Raw genomic sequence first — 20,354 nt, forward strand, 5'->3', positions numbered from 1 at the left:
AGAGACTCAACTTGGTGATGCTCTGGCCACAGCCCTCTCCTGGCCTAGACTACTATCTTCTCTTGTCCTGGTAACAGCAGCCTGGTGCTATGCACTCTGCTTGAGGTCATTTCTCGGCTTCTGGCTCTTCACTGGTTTCAGATGTGCCTTCATGTCCTTCCCAGCTCAGCCCCCGCCTTTCTCTCTGAGCAGCGCAAACTCTGAAGCCAAATGGATTAATTCCCAGCTTCACCTATAATCCCATCTGTGTGACCTTTGGAAAGATACCTAACCTCTCTGGACCTCCATTTCATCATCTGCACAATGATAATAATCATAAAGACTACGTAGAGATGTGAGGATTAGAACAATCCATGCCGTAAAGTACTCAGAACAGAGCCTGGCTCTTAGGAAGTGACACAAAAGTCTTCAGTTCTATTTTTCATGAGTACTATTATTTTCTAGCCTCACCCGAATGTCATTTACATATATCCTGCTGGGTAAAAGGGGGGGCTGGGGGCATTTAGGGGAGTTTGGGTCAGATCGCCCAGGGAAGCAGTGTGGTGTTACACCAGCAAAGCTGGGAATGGCTCCCTATAGAAAACTGAGGGAACAGCTTAGAGTTAGGAAAAGTTACGTGAGCAGAGACATCCAGGGAATAAGTGGCTTTGTGGGTTTGTGAGTAGGATGGAATTTGTTTGGACAGCTAGATCAGACAGAGGCCACAGAGGCCCTTAAGGCCTGGGTGGAGGGTTTCTGTCTCCTCCTCAAGGCAATAGGGAGCCACTGAAGGTTGTTGAAGTGGGAGAAGAAGGTCATGGGCTCAAAGCTTTGCTCAGAGCAGTCAGATGTGTTTAACACCCAGAAAGAAATCAGTTCTGGCCGCAGACCCAATGGATTACAAACACAGTAATACATTTTCTTGTATTCTGGAAGCTGGAAGTCTGAGACTGAGGCATCTACAGCATTGATTACTATGGAGGCTGCGTGACAAGAATTGGACTCATCTTCTCTCCCGTGTTTTGTCGGCTGCCAGCAAACTCTGGTGTCCCTTAACCTGTACATACCCATTGCAATCCCTTTCCCCCTCCTCTCACGGCTGCCTCTGTGCATCAGTGTAATGGTTCGTTTTAATTGTCAACTTTACACAATTTAGAATCACCTGGGAAGAGTCCCAAAGAGGAATTGTCCAGATCAGACTGAACTGTGGGCATGTCTGTGTGGGATTGTCTCCACTGCACTAATGGAGGTGGGAAGACTTGCCCATTTGGGGCAGCATCTTTCTCTGGCTCTAGGTCTTAGACCACTGGATGTAGAGGGAAGGCTGAACACCAGTGAGCTTGCATGCATTTCCTTCTGCTCCTGACTGTGGGTGTGACCTGCCTTGACTTGTCTGCCATGGCGGCCTGTAGTCTGGGATTGCAAGCTGAATAAACCCTTTCTTTCTTAAAGTCACACTTACTGCCATAGTGTCCTCCCACAGCAACAGAAGAAATGAAACTAGAACAATCAGCGTGTCCCACTCCCCTCTGTGTTGGTACAAGGCCTGTGCCACCCTTACCTTACTGGTATGTAAATATGGTCCCACTCACAGGTTTTGGGGATTCGGCAGACATATGTTTCGGAGCCATACTTTAGGCAAGGAAACCAGCACTCTCTGTACATCAGTCTTGGACTCTGGCTCATGTGGGGGAGCTGAGAACCACTGAGCTGCATCTGAGCTTCCTCAAGGAATGCTTTGATAACTCCCTAAATGGGACATGGTCCCTAGGAGCATCCTTCCATGTGTCTAGTGGAAAAGGGCCTCTTTTCTCCAGCCAAGGTTAGCACTTGCTCCCCCACCCCCACCCACCGCCAGGCTCCATAGTCTGGTTGAAAGTGTGGTACCTTTAACTTTTATCAGCAGCCACAAAACAAGAATTTAGAGTCCCCTTGCGGTTTGTTTTTTGCTCTGTAGTCAGCAGCTGAATTTGCCCTAATGGGATTCTAATGTTTTTAAAAGCCAGTTTAGTAATCTTTGTATTTTTGATGGATTGTGAAAGGCCGATTAGTTATTTATATCTGTATACACATGCGCAGCTGCAAATGGCAGGCTTGTGCTTTTATGTGCCGTTAATATCTGTACTATGTTAGCAGAGGGATACAGCCAGCCCTCAAAACGCTGTACACACACACACACACACACACACACACACACACACACACGCCCCTCTGTCACTCTGTGTGGTCAGCCGTAGGCTATTCCCATTTATTAACATTTCAGTGAATAATTCTCTACTATATCATATCAAGTAAGTAATAAATCTATCATCGGGCTGTTTAATTAAAGATAATCAGACTTTGAAGACATAGAATACAATTAAATATACTTAGCACTGAAACTGGGTTGAATGTGATTTAATCTTTTGTGGGTGACTCGGGATCTTGCAGACCCTAAGGGGCTTCATGATGCATATAAATAACCCTCTTACTGTGTAGAAGCTCTATTGGGAAGAAGTCTCCCACTGGAAGCCAGCCAGACACGGCAGCCTCCCCTCTAGCGGGATCCTCGCTTTTACCTGGAAATGGTCTCTATCTATCCCTGGAGGACACAGATCTGTGAGTGTTTGTCCTTGGCATCAAATGCTGCTGGCAGCTGGTGTGAAATCCTCCATTTTTTCAGCTCCCTTTAATTTCTGTAACAGAGAGGAATACCCAGGAGGGTGTTAATATGGCTTTAACACCTTCTTTAACACTAATCCTTCTTCTCTACAAAGAATTCTACCCAGGATTCATTCATGAATTCAACTTGTGTTTATGAAGAAGTCCCCATGAGGAATGGTAGAACCAGAAAGTTGGGAACAGCAAAGAGGACAGCTAAACGTGTTTCAGGAAGCATAATATGTATTCAAGCATTGTCTTAAATGGACTTATCCATCCAAACCACCCCACCATTGGCTACCCTTTCTGGTGCAATCGCCTTCACCAACTGAATGGCATTCAGAGAGCTAATTCAGAATTTAAATTAATATTGGAGAGAAGGAGATAAAAATAGGCTCTAAGTATCATTTTAAAAGAAGAGCTGTTGAATCAAGACTGGTCTTTTCTGATTTTCAAGCATTTATGAAGCTTCAATAATAAAATAATTTATTTCCCACAATGGAGAAAAGATGAGATCAATAAGATAAAGTGGGAAATAGGGACGTGAACTCAACTGCACCTGGAAATACAGTGGTTGAGAGAGTGGATGGAAATCATTGGGTTAAAGGTGGCTGACCCAGGAGATTTCAACACAGGTAACTGGTACTTAGTGGCTTATTCAGTAGATATTGACACAATTGACTGGCTACTTTGGAAAATAAAAATATGATTCCCAGCTCACTCTAGATAGGTCACAGGTTTAATACTGATAGTAAAACTAAAATTACCATCAGAAACATGCTTAACTTTTAGTAATCTTACCTAGGGTAAGCACTCTCTTCTTTTTATATGTATGTGTGTGTGCATGTGTCAGGGTTTGTATGTACACTTCTGTGCATGCATGTAGAGGCCCAAGGTTGATGCTGGACCTCTCCCTCCACCACTCCCCCTCTTACTCTTTGAGGCATGGTCTCTCAGTCAAAACCAGAGCTCACCAATATGACTAGTTTCCCTCGCCAGCTTGCTCCTGGAGTCTCGTCTCTGTCTTCCAAGGCTGGAAGGCCCTCATACCCACTCAGCATTTACATGGGTTCTGGTGACCTGAACATCAGTCCTCTTGGCTCACCTGGCGAATGTTTTGACCACTGATCCACCTCCCTATAGAGGAAGCATTTTCCAAACATAACCTTAAACCTATGGAGAAAAAGATTGAATGCGCTAAGTTGAATGGAAACACTCCTGGTTGGGTGCTATAAACACTTTCCAAGGTCAGATAGGACACTGAGAAGTGTGTGTGCAGGACATACATCAATCAGCAAAGGGATGATTTCCTAATGTGCAAAGAATTCTTCTATCGGTGAGAATCTGATTTTCTATTTAAAATAAAAAAGTTGTGGAGACAGTGATTTAGAAACAAAGGAAAAACAGATGCTAATGACTACAGGCAAAGCTCTTTTACTTAAAATTATATGAAATTAAATTAAATTAGATACTACCTTCTAGCTTCCACATTGGTTAAGTTATGGTTCACACGTCGATTATTTCTTCATGATGTTTTACAAAGTTATATTTGAATTGTGTTTTGTGTGCTCATCAGAGGGACATTGGTCTCTCTGGCTAGATGGTTCTGCAAAGGCAAGAACCATCAGACCTTCATCCCCTGGAGAACCTGTACATTGCCTGGACTTAATAAATGTTTAGTGAGTGAGTGAGTGAGTGAGTGAGAGAATGGATAGAGAGATCTCATATAGGAAAATAGCAATAGCTTCACTCAGGAGAGTTGGGCAGGTACAGGGAAAGAAGATTGTCTATCTCTTCACAGTTTTCTACTGTTAAGGTCTATCAAATGGTCACGTGCAACTTTATGATCATTGTTTTGAAAATAGTTTAAAAAAAATTTAAGTGAATTCTGCAAGAGCAAGATGGTAAAGGGACATCTAAGAACAAGGATGCCAACTTGTGACTGACCCCATTATCTCAACATCGTCAGGGGGAAAGGAAAGCTCATTCTAGGATGAGTCATTAGAGAGTTTGGAGAGGACAGAAATCCTGCCAGAGGTCCCTCTCAGCCAAACCCAGGCTGGTTGAGCTGTGAAGGTGAAGGTAGAATGCCAGGGACCAGCCTCAGCAGTTTCAGGGGTCCAAAGATAGGGTGGGTGTTGAAAGCCCAGAGAAACCAAAGAGGTCAAGGTTAAGACATCTGCCGAGCCAGAGGAGTCCACAGGCAGCATTCCAGTCCTAGAGAGCTGAGGGACAGAGAATAGTCTGGATATTGCATTACTCTGAGCTTGCTGGCAGCCTCATCTGTGATATGTGCTGGATCTCTCACGGTCATTCTAACCAGGATGCCATTCATGAACCTTGACCTCATGTAGGTATGGAATGAGACACCAGAACTAGCTCTCAGGGAAGTCACTTTCCCCAATGGTAGAGAGAAATTCAACAAGGCAGGCACTGTGACTCCTCCTTAGTCTAGCCCCAAACACTCCATTGAAATTCCCTTCTACCTGTTGCTCCAGCAGTAACCACTTTCATTCAGTACATCTGTTTTCCTGCCTTTATGCCTTCCCCTACCCACTTCACCTAATGATCAAGGATTTATTTTTCAAAACTTTTGCTCTATTTTTCCATGAAGCCTTTCCTGGCCTACCACTCAGGTGGAATATCCACTTCCTGTTCATGCCATCCACATAGCATGTAGACTTCTTTCACGGCACCTGTAACATCTGTGGGCATGTACACCCTTGCCACCTTATTGACTTCCTTAAGGGCAGCTTCAGTGCATCTTACTTCTCATTGCAGTTCCGATCAGGCACATGGTATGGAGTCGATAGATGGAAGGACAGAAAGAAAGACAGGCTATAGATGAAAGAATGGATGATGGAAGGGTAGATGGGTGTTAAGCTCGTTAACGTAACAGCTACTCTGTTATATTTTCTACTGTGTCTGTGATTTAGCACATAGTAGGTCCCAATTTTTTTATTTAATTAAAAGTGACCATTTATGTGGGTGGATGGATGGATGGATGGATGGATAGATGAATGGATGGATGGGTGGGTGGGTGGGTAGATGAGTGGATGAGTGAATGTATAGATTTAGATTGTAAATATCTGAGGCAGATGCACAGTCACCCTGAAATGGAGCCAGATAGTCCTGATTGTCCAAAAATCTGCCCGATCTAGTGCATGAAATTAATTGAAATGTCAAAGATTATTTCTAACTCCTAGAATTTTCCTGTTAGTCACACCCCACGACTGAGTTTTTATCACATTCCATGCCAGTTTTTTCCTCACGTGTCACTGTTGGGCAGTGATCAAGGGAGATGCTTTCCTGAGAACTTTCAAAGGACTTACCCCCTCCTCCTGGGAGCTACATCTCCAAGAACTGACCACCCCTGACACTTCCACAGCTACCCAAGACCCAACGGGAGATCTATGATAACATTCCCCTGAGGCTCTTAAGAGGAGTTAGGGCCTAAACCAAGTGTTCTCTTGATTGCTAAGTCCTGGGAGTCCCTTCACTGAAGACCTGCAGAAACTGAGAATGTGTTTTTCTTCCCTCTTAAGCCTCTCTAATACAGATGGCACTGAGGACTGACTATGCAGAGATCACATGGATGACACAGAGAGGCAGAACCCTGGGAGAGAAGAGGGTGGAGTGGGGAAGGAGGCAACAGTCCTGTCCATGTGGCTAGCAGTGCTCCTCATTGGCAGGAAAGAAAAGGGAAGAAATGTCTGCCACCCTAGGTCTCAGAGGCAAGGGAATGTTCTTAGCGTGGATCTCTAGTGTACTTGGCATGGTTTCCAAACCCAGTCCCCTTGAGTAAATGCAGACCTACGCTCCCCCTGCAATTAGACTCTTCTTTTTTCTTACACCCAACACCCTGTGAGCATCTTCTTTGCTTGGCCTGTTTTATGACCTCTATTGTAGTTACCCTGAGTCTGCCCTGGTCACCCTACAGTCCATGATCATCCCACCAGCTGGGGTGACCCTTTAAAGACAGGGCAACTCCATCCTTCTCCATTCAGGATCTTCCAGTGGTTCCTGTCTCACTCAAAATCAGTGTTAGAGCCACACTGACAGGCCCTTGCCTCTTATACAACATCTTCAGAACAACACAGCTGCCAGTAAGCCCAGTGGGGTAAGTCCTATCTCAAAAGCTTGTGGCTCACGGAGGGAAGGACAGCTTGTGTGTGTGTGCCTGGGGGGGTCACCTTGGAGCACTTCCTGCCTGTGACTCTATCCTAGCTGTCCTGCCTCTCTGCCTCTGCTGGGAACAGTCTCTGCTGTACTTCTCACTGTCTCGCTGGCTGCCTGGACAGAAGGCGCTTCCAGAAGCAGGGCCTGCATGTGTGCGGCATCCTGAGTCAGGCTTGGAACAATAACCTTGAACTTGCTGGACCAATGGAAGTGGAGGTAGAGCGGGAGAAAGCAGTGGTGATCTGGTGTCAGACCACGGTTTCTAGGAACTGGGCTGTGAACAGAGAGAAACCTAGTGCCCTGGAGGTGAAGGTTGAGAATGTGGCCAGTGGCTAAAGTCCTCCATGATCCGCAGCTGCCTGTCTGCATCCCACCTCTGCACCCTCTGCTCCGGCACTTCCCCCACATGTGGAGCACCTGCCTCTGGGCCTTTGTTCTCTCCTGGACTGTCCTCCAGCCACAATTATAATGATAATAACAGCTGCCATTATTGAGCTGTTTATAGAGAGCAAGCTGTCTTTCACTCATTTAATCTTCCAGTGGCCCTGTGAGGGTTATGCTAGAATGGTCTCCATTATTCTGTAGTATTCCCAAGGAAACTGGTACTTAAGGGGAGGCTAACTAAATGCATCAGTGTTGTGGGCCAAACCTGGCCTCCAGAACTCAGAAATCAGGCTCTCTGAACTGCTCTGTGGAGTCCAATTCTCAAAATCCCAGCCGATACTGAGTCCCTAGGAAGCATGAGAAGCTCTTAGACTGCCTTGGACTAGCCTCAGGGAGGCTCCACAGGACCCCAAGGGATGCAGGCTCAGCTCTGTTTCTACAGTGTTCCAGCTGGTGGAGGTCTGTCTTCACAGCTGAGCCCGAGGCCTCAGAGGCACTGTGCCCAGCATTTGTGTTTTCAGAAGGTCACCGCGCCCTTCCTTAGACACGTTTCTGACTCCACACCTCAGTGTGTCCTGGTGCCCATTTCTAGAAAGAATCTACATTTACGTTTCCCCCACTCTCATTCTTAAGTGCCCTGGGTTTTTAAGAAAGATCTCTGAAAAGGGAATCCATTCTTGGGCAAAATGTGAGCCAGGAGCTATGCTCACACTACCAGGAAAAGAACCTGCTTCTCATAGACAGTGGGCTCACTAAGTCAGCCCTAAATCTGCTTCCTGCTGCCAAGTCTTTTAAAATAAAACAGAGGCTCCAAGCTGGTGGGATAGGCCAAAAAAAAAAAAAAAGCTCTGATATTTCCTTTTTTTTTTTCTTCATAAATTTAACAGTAAAAGAAAGCCTTCTGGCAGTGACTAGGTTATTGACTTCCTAAATCTTTAGCTCCAAAGAACTTCATTTACTTACTTTATTAGCAAACATTTATTGACTCCGTTCTCTGTGCCAAGTTGTCTATATATATATATATTATCCCATTCCAGCCTCTCCGCCAGCCTTGAGGCAGGCGGTGTCAAACATTGCAGAGGGAGGGGCAGGCTCAGAGGAACCCAGCCTGGCAACCCCCATGGAAGGTGGCAAAGCGGGCATTGGCACCTGGCCAGAGCTCTTCCATGGCTCCTTCCTTCCTGTTTGGTAAAGCTGAGTGTGGACTCTGGCTTTCAGCTTTTTGCTTGCTTAATGGAAGATGGAGTCCAGGTTGGCATCAGTGCCAGTACAGTCAACTCTCCTTAGCAGCTAGAGGCCAATGGGGCAGAGCCCAAGCCTGTGCCCAGAGCACCAGGCCTATGTAGTCACCCCCCACTCCCAGCATGGCACATGCATCTCCTGATTCTGGCTTCTTCCATTACTGCATCATAACTTTGGTTACTCATATGAAGTACCCAAATAGACAACCTATAGAAACAGAGTATGGAGCCACCATAAGTCTTAGAAATGAAAAGGATGTTGAGTGCTGTAGTTAGGGTTCCAAGGAAGGTCACTGGAATCCAGAGACTGTTCCACACTGTCACCTTACATGCCCTCCCCCCCAAAAAACAGTTTAATCTAGTGTAGGTGCAAGACGTCAAATACATATTAATCTAAACACAGAAAGTGCTTGGCACGGTGTCCACCCAAGTTGGTGCTCAGTAAAGCTTGGCTGGTCCTCTTCAGCACCATCACCAGTATCATCCCTGAGGGCGAGCAGATGAAGGCTGGGGGATGGCTAGCATGGTTTTCTCCTCATGGGAAAATACATCCTTGACCCAAGTCTAGCGACAAAATAGAGGAAGGCGAGGCCCTGTGTTTGCCACAGGGCCGTGCTGTGCACCTCAGAGCAGAAGCAGGCCGTAAGAGCCTGATGGCCCCCGCGACAGATAAGGTGCTGCATGTGGTGTGTCCAAGGTCTCACGCAGAGCGGTACTTCTTACAATTTTCGTTCTGAGTGACCTGACCAAAAGATTCTTTGTCCAGTCACACAAGACTTTGGAAAGATGACCCTCAAGACTGAATCCAGATGGTAAATAGATGAGACTTCATGCTCCGTAGGGCAGAGTATCTATGAGGCTTTCCCACTGGAGGCCAGAGGTTCTCAGTGTGTTTTTGTTTAATCCTCACAATAAACCCACAATGGCCATTGTTTAACTGCTCTCTGCAGCTAGGGAAACTGCCCGGACGTTGGAGAAGTTTGCTCCTTCTTGAGAGGGAACTCAGCTCTGTAGGTCAGGCAATGCTGGCCTTTCTGCTCCTCAGCAGCAGCCATGAAACCCTGATGGCTGTGAATTCAGCATTCACAGATGTAAATTGATCATATTTTTTTTAAATTTTCAATAGTTCAATATTTATTTCAAATAATATTTGGTTAAATACCTAGGAGTGAAATGAATGGATCTTAATGGGAAATTGATTTTTTAAAAAACTTTTTATTGATTCTTTGTGGGTTTCGCATCATGTATCCCAATCCCACTCATCCCAACCCCACCCCCTACCCCTGTCCCCTGGTTTCTACCTTCCGCCCTTGCAGTCTCTCCCCAAAACAAAATTTAAAAGTAAAGCCAAAACAAAACAAATTTTTAAAAATCTTGGCATGGAAGCTGGAGTGTGGCACAGTGAGTCACACAGTACACCCTTTAGTCCACACATCTTTCCTTGCAAGTGTTCATTGCAGTGAGTCATTGGTCTGGTTCGAGGCCTCTGGCTTCTGCTACACCATCAATACTGAGTCCTCACTGGGGCTCCTCCTGGATGTCCTGTTGTTGCCTGTGTCATGGAGGTCCTACAGCTGTGGGTCTGCGGGACCGGCCCCTTCGTGTGCTCCAGCAGTTCACAGATGGGGTGGGGCTTGGGGTAGCCAACTCACAGCCCTGGTTCTGGGCCTGGGTGGTGGCTGGGTTGGTCCGCCTGCCAGCTTTCCCTCATTGTCACCACCAGGGCAAGCTCTCCAGCACTGCCCCCTGCTAGCTCATCCAATATGGCAGAGAGCAAGGAGCTGTGTTCTTCTGCTCTCACACCCTCGGGTCCGGCTCACCCACATTCACACAACTGGGGTAGCTCTACTGTTTTACCCAGGTGAGGTGCAGGGCCCACTCTCCAGATTGGGGCGAGGGACAGAGCCAGCTCTTCCATTCTCATGTCCCCGAGGCCGGCTTTCCTGCAGGTAGCATGGAGGGGGGCACATTTCCCTTACATTTGCTACCCTGTGGCATACGAGGGAGGGGCCAGGGCAGCTGTCCTGTCTCAGGCCCATAGGCCCAGCTCACCTGCACCCTTGATAGGATTTTTAAGAGCCGTCAACCCTTTTTGAGGGTTTGAATGCACTCCCTCCTCAGCCAAATGTAAAATACACGAACCACCAGTCTCATAAAGACAAATTCCTCAGGTGCACCATGCGTGCGTGCGTGCGTGTGTGTGTGTGTGTGTGTGTGTGTGTGTACACACTGGTGAGTGTGCATATATGTGCAAGCTGTGTATGGAGTCTGTAAGTCAACATCAGCAGTCTTCCTCCATCAATCTCAATCTGATTTGTTTAGACAAGGTCTCCCCTTGAACCTAGGGCTCACTAATTTGGCTAGGCTGGCTGGCTAGCAAGCCCCTCTCTCTGTACCCCTACCCCCCAGGGCTAGGGTTGCAGGTACATGCTGCTGTATCTGGCTTTTATGCAACCTTTTCAGTTCCTCATGCTTACAGCAAATACTCGACTGGCTGAGCCATCTCCCCTACTGGCCCCCGAACTTCAGTTTTGAACTTGGGTCTTTATCACCAAGCCATTCTGTCCTCAGCTGCAATAATAGGCTTGCATCAACACTAAAAATGATGCTCTAGCCTTCTTATTCACCTAGGTACTCTCTTACATTAGAAAAAAATAATTATTTCAGTTTATGTGTTAAGTCCTACGTGGTGGTTTTAATGAAAATGCCACCTGTAGACTTGTAGGGAGTGGCCTAATAAGCAGGTGTGGCCTTGTTGGAGGAAGTGTGTCACTGGGGGTGGGCTTTGAGGTTTCAGGAGCCCAAGCCAGGCCCAGTGGCTCACTTTCTCTTCCTGCTGCCTGCCAATCCAATCTGGATGTAGAACACTTGACTCCTCCAGCTCCAGCACCATTTCTGCCTGCATGCCTGCATGCTTCCCACCATGACAATGATTGACTAAGCCTCTGAACTGTAAGCCAGCCCCAATTAAATGATTTCCTATATAAGAGTTGCCGTGGTCATTTTGTCTCATCACAGTGATAAAATCTTAACTAAGACACCCTATATGGAGTTCTCAAAAAGAAAAGCCTGATATATAATCTTGGCATAATAGATCCATTATAGATTTTATAAATCTCTGTCATCTAGTTTTTAAAGTATCTTTGAATAAATGATTCCCACATTTGAATTTCATAACTCTCCAAAGCAGTTCCAATAGGGGTTGTTCATCTGCACAATGAAGTGTGAAGAAATCCAGAGCAGGGGTTTGTATGCTGATTTCATCTCAGGTCCATGTGTGGAGGGCCTTTCTGCTTCGCACATGAAAGCTAGCCCACAAGATCTCATTTCACTCCCCTGACACCCCAGAAAAAAGGAGAATTCAGTGATTTGCCCCATCCCCCACTTCATAGAAGAGGGCACCAAGGTCCAGAGAGGTTCTGTGGCCTGTCCAAGGTCAAGTACTGGAAGCGTCAGGCCAGGGTGAGGCTCATGGTTCCAGACTCAAGTTTCTTTCTCCTGTGCCTGTTGATCCTGGTGGAGCAGCACACGGGCTGCAGATCTGGTTAATACATAGCCAATGAGGTTCAAGACCTCATTCTTGGCTGTCTAAGCCCCCGGGCAAGTGAGGGGTCCGTGAAACTTACCTCAGTCCTGGTCTGGGTCCTGATTTTCTGTTGTCATTTGTAGTGACCTCCTTGAGAGGGTAGGAGGTCCCTGTGCTAGCGGCACAGAGACCTCAGTGAGGGATAGACCCGAGATTCATTGCCATGGCAACAGCTTCTTGGTCTGGCCTCTGACATCACAGGTCACGTGAGGGAGGACTTAGAGCATCACGGCCTGGGTCCAATAGGAGGAGGTTTGAGAGGCAGAAGTGTCCCTTGTATGGCGGGCATCTCTCTGAAGGTCGAGTCATCCCTGAAAACTGGAAGATCCTCAGGTATCCAGTGAACAGTGAGGCTGTGTTGGCCTGCCTGCCGGGCTGTGGTCTTTCACAAACACACTGCCTGTTCCAACTCCCTAGTGGGTCCTCAAAGCACTTCAGGGGCTCCAGCCATCCATTTTTTACTATTGATAAGACAGAAGAGAAGGGGAAAACAAAACCACAGTACAGACAGGCAGTTTTCTGTGGAAGATTTTTGAAGGCAAACATGAAAAGCGTATTATTGTGCACTGGGCTGTGATACAAAGTACGTTCTTCGGAGCTACAAAGTGTTTGACAAATAGGCAGTTGGAAACAGTCTTTAATGGAAACTTATCATTTCCGGACTATAGGAATATTAAAATCGAATGGGCATTTGTATCCTTTAGCCATTGTTATCATTCATTCAAAACAGTGTTTGCTCTAGCTGCCTTCTCCCTGGTCTCAGCCAGCACCATGTGTGGCAGGATATGGGTGGAGCCACTGAGATCTGTGATGTGAGCAGGATGAGGAGTGAAGCTGGGTGCTGACTTCACACTCTGCTTCCACTCCCTCTGCCAGCGGACTACCATCGTCCAGCACCTGGGCGTTGATCGTCCTTTATTGTTCCCAGGTTATTTTGTGAGCATCCATGTTCTCTCTCTCTCTCTCTCTCTCTCTCTCTCTCTCTCTCTCTCTCTCTCTCTCTCTCTCTCTCACCTTCCTTAGATGAGCCAGCTAGCCAGGTCATGTTTTGCCCATGATAGAGGCAGAGCTCAAGATAGCAAGTTCAATGTCACAAGCATTTTTCAGGCCTCTGATTCTATCCCCTCTGTTAACATAGCCTTGATCAAAGTAAGTCTATTAATCAGACTTGAAATTCAGGAAGCAGGACCACACTGTCTCTTCCTGGGGTGGCTAGGGATGGGTAAATGCCTCTGGGTAGGCCACATAGCTACTTTTAGGCTGTCACTGAAGGTTTGGAGAGCAGAATGGGAGGAAAGAGTGCTGTGTTCTGGGGATTTCTGTGGACATTCACTGCACACGGTACTGAAGTCCTAGGGACTTTCCCCTGACCTCCACCCCCATATGCATCACTACAGAGAAATCCCAGAGCCTTGCCTTGAGATCACAGCCCGTCCACACCAGTTAATTTACTGAGTCAATGAAGGAAGTCCTCAGAGGCCACCGCCAGCAGGGACTGCCTCCCCAACACCAAAATGATTAGGCTCTCTCTGGGAGGGAGGATGAGGCAGTGATCTCTGGGTTCAGGAGAAGCATCTTTCAGTGACAGAATCATTGCCAGGCTGGGGAAAGATTCTGTTTCATGGTCTTTGGAAATGTAGTGTCCAGACAAATGCTTGCATTTGTTAAAATCAGCATCCATGTCTAAAAGGGGTCCCGGGCTGGGGATGCAGTTCAGCTGGTTTCTGTATGCCTAGCATGGATGCAGCCCAGAGTTTGATCCCCAGCACCAAATAAACTGGAAGTGGGTATGCACACCTGTAATGCCAGCACTCAGGAGACACAGGCAGGAGGGTTAGAAGTTCAAGGTCATCCTTGGCTACATAATGAGTTTTCAGCCAGCCTGATCTCTATATGCTATCCTGTCTCAAAAGGCATTGGGAGTCCAGAGCGTGGGTTCCCTTCTCATCTTCTGACAGTGTGAGGTGTGGCTTTTCTCCTCTGGTGAACTGAAAAGTAACAATTTATTCTTCTCTGTCTCAGGTGTGCTGAGCTTGCCAGAGAGCCTGAACCTGCACCGAGACCCACAGCGGCCCAGCAAGCCAGGAGAACTACCCATGTTCAGCCAGTCGGAGCTGAGGACCATCGAACAGTCCCTGCTGGCCACACGTGTGGGCAGCATCGCCGAGCTCAGTAAGTGGACACTGGCTCCTCAGCCTGGGACCTTTGACACTTAACCTCTCTATATCCAGCGACATGCTAGTCTATCATGCCATAAGTGCCCGCGCTTACCTGGCCAGTGCACCTTTATTGAGTGCTTGCTGTGTGTGCAAAGCTTTGCTAGTGAAAATGGGAAAGGTCTGGAGGAAGGAGGGCCTGGTAAGTGTCCCAGCTCTGTCAGTACTATAGATGGAATCCGTTCCTCATCTGCCCTGAGCCTCAGTTTCCTTTTCAGTTACATAGAAGAAATAATCTCAGCCGACACAGGGTGTGGTTCTGATATGGAATGCACGGATGCCCAGGGCTTGGCACCCAGCCTGCCGCAGACAATATACATGGTCCTTAAACTAAGCGGTGCCCATGACTGTTGATTTCCATGGCAGCATCTGTTGGCCATGGTCAGATTAGCTCTCTCTTCTTCCAGAACACTCCACTGGTCCCTTTCTGAGCCCCAGGATGAGCCAAAGTCCTGTCCGGCCTGCTACTCCCTACCCCCTGTTCTTCCTTTGACCCTTTCTGCTCCTTGACCATAAGAAGGAAACCTCAAGCCGGGCGGTGGTGGCGCACGCCTTTAATCCCAGCACTCAGGAGGCAGAGGCAGGTGGATCTCTGTGAGTTCGAGGCCAGCCTGGACTACCAAGTGAGTTCCAGGAAAGGCGCAAAGCTACACAGAGAAACCCTGTCTCGAAAAACCAAAAAAAAAAAAAAAAAAAGAAGAAGGAAACCTCAGGACCTTTGCACTGACTGCTCCCCCAGCCAAAACAACTCTCCATGCCTTTCTTTCTCACCACCACTGAGAAACGGTAACTCTCTGAGGATGTTGTCTTACTTCAGGCTCCTAAAATAAAATACCAGAGTAGACAGGGGACTCAACAGACTTGTCTTCAGAGCTTGAGAGATGGCTTAACAGTTACAAGCACTTGCTGCTTTGCAGAGGATTCTAATTCAGTTCCTGGCAGGGATATCCGGAGGCTCACAGTTAACTGTAACTCCAGTTCCTCCTCCAGAAGGCCTTTTCTGGCCCCCAAGGGTATCCTCACACATGTGTACATACAGAGGCAGGGGTACCCTCACACATGTGTGCATACAGAGGCAGGGGTACATTCACACACATGTGCATACAGAGGCAGGGGTACCTTCACACACGTGTGCATACACAGAGGTAGGGATACCCTCACACACATGTGCATACACAGAGGCAGGGACACCCTCACACACATGTGCATACACAGAGGCAGGGACACCCTCACACACATGTGCATACACAGAGGCAGGGACACACTCACACACATGTGTGCATACACAGAGGCAGGGACACCCTCACACACGTGTGTGCATACACAGAGGCAGGGACACCCTCACACACATGTGCATACACAGAGGCAGGGACACCCTCACACACATGTGCATACACAGAGGCAGGGACACCCTCACACACGTGTGCATACACAGAGGCAGGGATTGAGGAGAGGGAGAGGCATTTATTTCTCACACTTCTAGAGGCTGGGAAATCCAAGCTCAGATATTCAGCTCCTGGTGAGAGCTCTCTGCCTCACTTGTGGTTGGAACCTTCTCACTCTTGCGGGGGGGGGGGGGCAGTGTCCTTTTATATATATATATATATATATATATATATATATATATATGACCTGGGGAGGACATAAGTATTCGGTCCATTGGTCCATAGCCACCTTCATTCTCTGTCACTCTTGAGTGCTACGCCCAGCAGTTACCATCCCACAGTGCACTTCATACATTGTGTTTCCATAGTCTCCTTGTTGAGGCACAATCGACACAAATCGATCATTTCTGGTGTATTTACCAGGTTGTGCAGCCATAACCATGGTCCGTTTTAGAACACTTTTATTACCTCAATTAAGAAGCACAGGACCCATAACAACCCCTCCCTCCCCTCTCCTAATAACACTCCACATTCCACTTTATTATTTTTTTGTTGTCCCTCTCCCTGCTGGAAGCTGTTCTCTCGTCCTCACAGTACAACATTTGAATTGTTCACTGGTAGGACAGCCTCAGATGTGTGGTACATAGTAGGGCCGCAGGAAGAATGAAGTTCAAAGGGAAGGAGGTGAAGACGGGAGGGAAGGAAGGGGGGAGGGCTCCAAAAAGTATGAAGGAAATAAAGGAGAACGTGTGGCCAAGTTTGCTAGCTGACTTGATTGGATTAAAAAATGCCCCGAGAGGACCATGGGGTTGGCTCTGTGGGCTCAGGTGCTGCCGCCAAGCTAATGACCCAAATTCCATCCTCACGACCCACATGAAAGAAGGGAACCCTCTCCTCTGTCCTCTGACACCCCCCCCCATGCATGCCTTGTAACATGCACATCCACATACATAATACACAAATAAACAGTTTAAAAAAATTAAGACATGTCTAAAGGATTAGGAAGCATTCTTCCAGGTGTGACTGTGGTTGCATTTCCAGAGACGATGAGATCATGGATGTTTGGTCCCAATGAATGGACCCATCCCCTGATGCATTCGTAATATAATAGCATTATTGGTAGGTAGCAAGAGGCAGGAGGCAGGGGCCAAGTTAGAGGAAGCACGTCACTGGGGGCATCCTGGGGGATATGTGTCTCACACTGGGGTCTTCCCGTATGCCCCCCTCTCTTTATTTCCCACCCACAAAGAAGCAAAGAACAACTTTTACCACACATTCCTGCCATCACGATATTCTGCCCAAGCACGTGAGGCCAAGAGAGGACACAGGGTTTCAGAGGGCTGAACCTGTGAGCCGAAGTAAATCTTTCTTCTCTCGTTTCTGTCAGGCATGTTGCCATAGTGATGCAAAAATGCTCACACAGAGGAACAGACAAGGTTGGGTGTCCCAGGTTTGAAGGATACTTGGTTGTATACCCCCTAATTCAGGTTTGTGCTCTCCAGCCAGACCAACTCTATCCATTTCTTCTCTGTTGCTGTGATAAAATGCTCATGACCAAAAGCAGCCTGGAAGAGGAAGGGTTTATTTCAGCTTCCACTTCCGGGTCACATTCCATCACTGAGGGAAGTCCAGGCACAAACTCAGGCAGGAACCTGGAGGCAAGAACTGAAGCAGAGGTAGTGGAAGAGTGCAGCTTACTGGCTTGCTCCCAGCTTATGGCCAGCCTGCTTTCTTACGTAACTCAAGACTACCTGCCTGGGCATGGTGCCGCCCACAGTGGGCTAGGGCTTCCCACGTCAATCAATCAACAGTCAGGACGGTTCTCCCACAGGTCTGAGAATGACCTGAGAAATCCCTCCATTGAGATCCTCTCTTTCCATGTGACTTCTTGCCTGTGTCAAGTTGACAATAAAAACTGACCAGGACAGCAAGCAGAGGAAACTATATTTGCTCGAGACTCAGTGGATGGTTACACAGCTCATCTATCAGTTCCTGGTGGAGCTGGAGTATGGAGTTCTGCACCACTAAACCATGCAGAAGTTGATACAGCGATTCCAGCAGATCCAGAGCACTCAGAAACTTGTGGACCCAGAACCCAACCTGCACCCCCTCCCAGAAGAGTCCCGGACCCATGCAGGACATGGCCATTTTGGGGACATGCTGCATCTCTGTGGTGGCAGGTCATGAGGGACTGGGAGGCTGGCACCTTTCTTTCACGGTCACCAACTGCCTGACAGAACAATGTGAGGGAAAGGGTCTATTCGGGCTCACAGTTTCAGAGGGTTCCTCCCTGGCCACTTGGTTCTGTTTCTTGGCTCACCAGGAGACAGAACATCATGGTGGTGGGAGTATGTGTCCAAGGGCACTTTTTTACCTCCATGAAAACAGGAAGCCAAGAGCAAGACAGGAAGCAAGCAGGGACATGATACCCTCAGGGACCCATCTCCAGAAACTACTTCTCCAGCTAGGTTTTTACCTCTCGAAGTTTCTAGAACCTTCCAAAATAGCACCACTAGCCAGGAGCCAAACCTCCAAGAGATGAGTCTCTGAAGTGAGGGACACCTCATATGTAAACCATAACAAAATAGCTGCTTTCCTGGCCTCTGGGTTGGGAAGTTGGAGTCCCATCCCTTTAAGACCCCTAAGTCATGAGATACCCCCAGTAACAATACCTTCTGACTCCTGGTTGTATGGTTGATCTAAAGATTTTTAGTAACATGGCCCTGTTGGCAGTCTGGTGAAGTCTAGAGAAGCTGCCTTAGAACATTTTTTAATGCATAACACACAAAGGAAACCAAATCTTTGCATTTAAACCATGGCATAGTCATTTTGTGCTTTTTTAAGATTTATCTTTATTTTATGTGTATGAGTGTTTTGCCTACAAGTTCATATGTACAACATGTGCGTGAAGTGTCTAAGGAGGCCAAAAGAGAATGTTATATCTCCTGGAACTGGAGTTACAGGTGGTTTTGATCCACCATGAGGATGCTGGGAATCAAGCCCAGGTCTTCTGGAAGTGCAACAAATGCTCCTAACCATGGAGCCATCTCTCCAGCCCCACATTCTGCGCTTTTATTAGCACATGATATGACAGGATCTAGCAGCAAGTCTGATAACCACATAATTATGAGGTTGTCATATGTATGAATAAGATTCTGAGGTATCCACAAGGAGGTAAGGAATATTTGCATTTTAACACACCCCCAGGGTGTCTTGAGTGTGTGCAGAAGCTCCAGGCAACACTCGTGGGAAGCATTCTAGAAGACAGAATACCACACATTCGGACTTTCCCATTCTGTGAAATGTCCTTGGCCCTCCAGCTGTAGAACCTGACTATAGGGTTGGAACATGTCTGCTTGGGAAGAGGCCTCCAGGTCATGCAGCCCACATACACTGTCCTGTCAAAAGTTAGTCCCATGGCTGGGAAGATGGTCCAGTCAGTAAAGTGCTTCTAAAGCAAGTATGAGGACGCAAGTTTAGATCCTCAGCACCCACATCAGAGCATCTATAACCCTACCACCTGGGAACAGGAAGTAGGGGTGGAGACAGGAGAACCAGAGTGTTCCCAGCCTAGCCAAATCAATAGTTCAGGTTCAAAAGACCCTGTTTCAAAAAATAAGATGGAGAACAACTGAATAAACAGATGTTGACCTCTGACCTACACACACACACACACACACACACACACACACACACACACACACCTTTACATTCATTTAACACATACATATACAAAGGTTAGTCCTGTAGCACCTGAGGGGCCCACCCAGCCTCTGTTCTAAGAAAGAATTTGCTAAGCAAATCCATGGTTACCTAAACAGGCAGCCCATGGGAGCAATGTGCTGCAGAGATTGTGTTTAAGGATGATTTGCTGTGTAAATTAAACACCATCGTCATTGGATGTTGACTTTCATGTGTGAATTGTTGGCACACAAATGGGTGTTGCTAATTGCGAGTGTGTTTTGTGCGTTCATTAAGCTGGGCCTGAAGTCGGTGTGCAGAATGCTGTGATAAGACTCAGCATAGAAGGGAGCTAATAAGATTCCTCTCTTCAGATCTGACTGTAATTTAGGTTGGCCTTCTCTGCGGTCTGAATCAACAGAGACTGACTCTCTCTCTGTGGACACAGAGCTGTTCTTCATATTCAAAGATTGTTCTTTCCAGGTGGGTGGTAGAAACCACTGTTTTTGCAGCAGAGGTGAGATTCTCAGCTCTTGAAATAGTCTCATGGGTGAAATATTCAGGAGCAGAAGCCCTTCTTAAAAGCTGGTAACGAGAATAGCAGCCACTGATGTCTATGGAACCGGGTGCCATGCTGGCTAATCTCGATTGTTAATGTGATGAGTTTAGAATCACTGCAGAAACACACCTCTGGGTGTGTCTATAAGGATGTTTTCAGAAAGGTTTAACCAAGGAAGGAAGGTCTTCCCTGGATGTGAATGATGCCATCCCATGAGCCGGGGTCCTGGACTGAATAAGAAGAAAAGAAGCTGAGCCCCTGAAACCTCTCTCTCTGCTTCTGGAAAGAACAATCTTTGAATATTGCCTGTAGACAGTGTAACCAGCTGCTTCAAACCCCTGCCACCATGCCTCCCCAGCCTTGATGGACTAGCCTCTCACACTGTGGGCCAGAATAAATACTTCTTCCTCAAGGTGCTTTTGTTGGGCATTTTGTTACAGCATCAATAATTAATAGAGATGCTGTGATAAATCTACAGACGTGCTTTTGATGTCTTGTCCCTAC

At 47.2% G+C, this 20,354-nt stretch overlaps 1 protein-coding gene and 1 long non-coding RNA gene across 5 annotated transcripts in view; one reads left to right on the plus strand and one right to left on the minus strand.

Annotated features, from left to right (window-relative positions):
* Nucleotides 1–20,354, plus strand: part of Abtb3 (ankyrin repeat and BTB domain containing 3) — a 256,093-nt gene that overhangs the window by 130,994 nt on the left and 104,745 nt on the right. For all 4 annotated transcript variants that reach the window (XM_052752947.1, XM_052752946.1, XM_052752945.1 and 1 more), the window contains exon 2: nucleotides 14,032–14,181. In XM_052752947.1, the coding sequence (XP_052608907.1) occupies nucleotides 14,032–14,181 (150 nt within the window). The remainder of the gene's footprint in view (nucleotides 1–14,031; nucleotides 14,182–20,354) is intronic.
* Nucleotides 2,476–12,162, minus strand: LOC128119598 (uncharacterized). The gene is made up of 3 exons (XR_008221586.1): nucleotides 12,050–12,162; nucleotides 3,594–3,792; nucleotides 2,476–2,654 (listed from the first exon to the last, which is right to left on the minus strand). It is a non-coding gene; the product is annotated as an uncharacterized LOC128119598 (long non-coding RNA).

Source organism: Peromyscus californicus, unplaced genomic scaffold (assembly GCF_007827085.1).
Source record: "Peromyscus californicus insignis strain IS unplaced genomic scaffold, ASM782708v3 Scaffold_24__1_contigs__length_46423439, whole genome shotgun sequence".
NCBI classification, from domain to species: domain Eukaryota; kingdom Metazoa; phylum Chordata; class Mammalia; order Rodentia; family Cricetidae; genus Peromyscus; species Peromyscus californicus.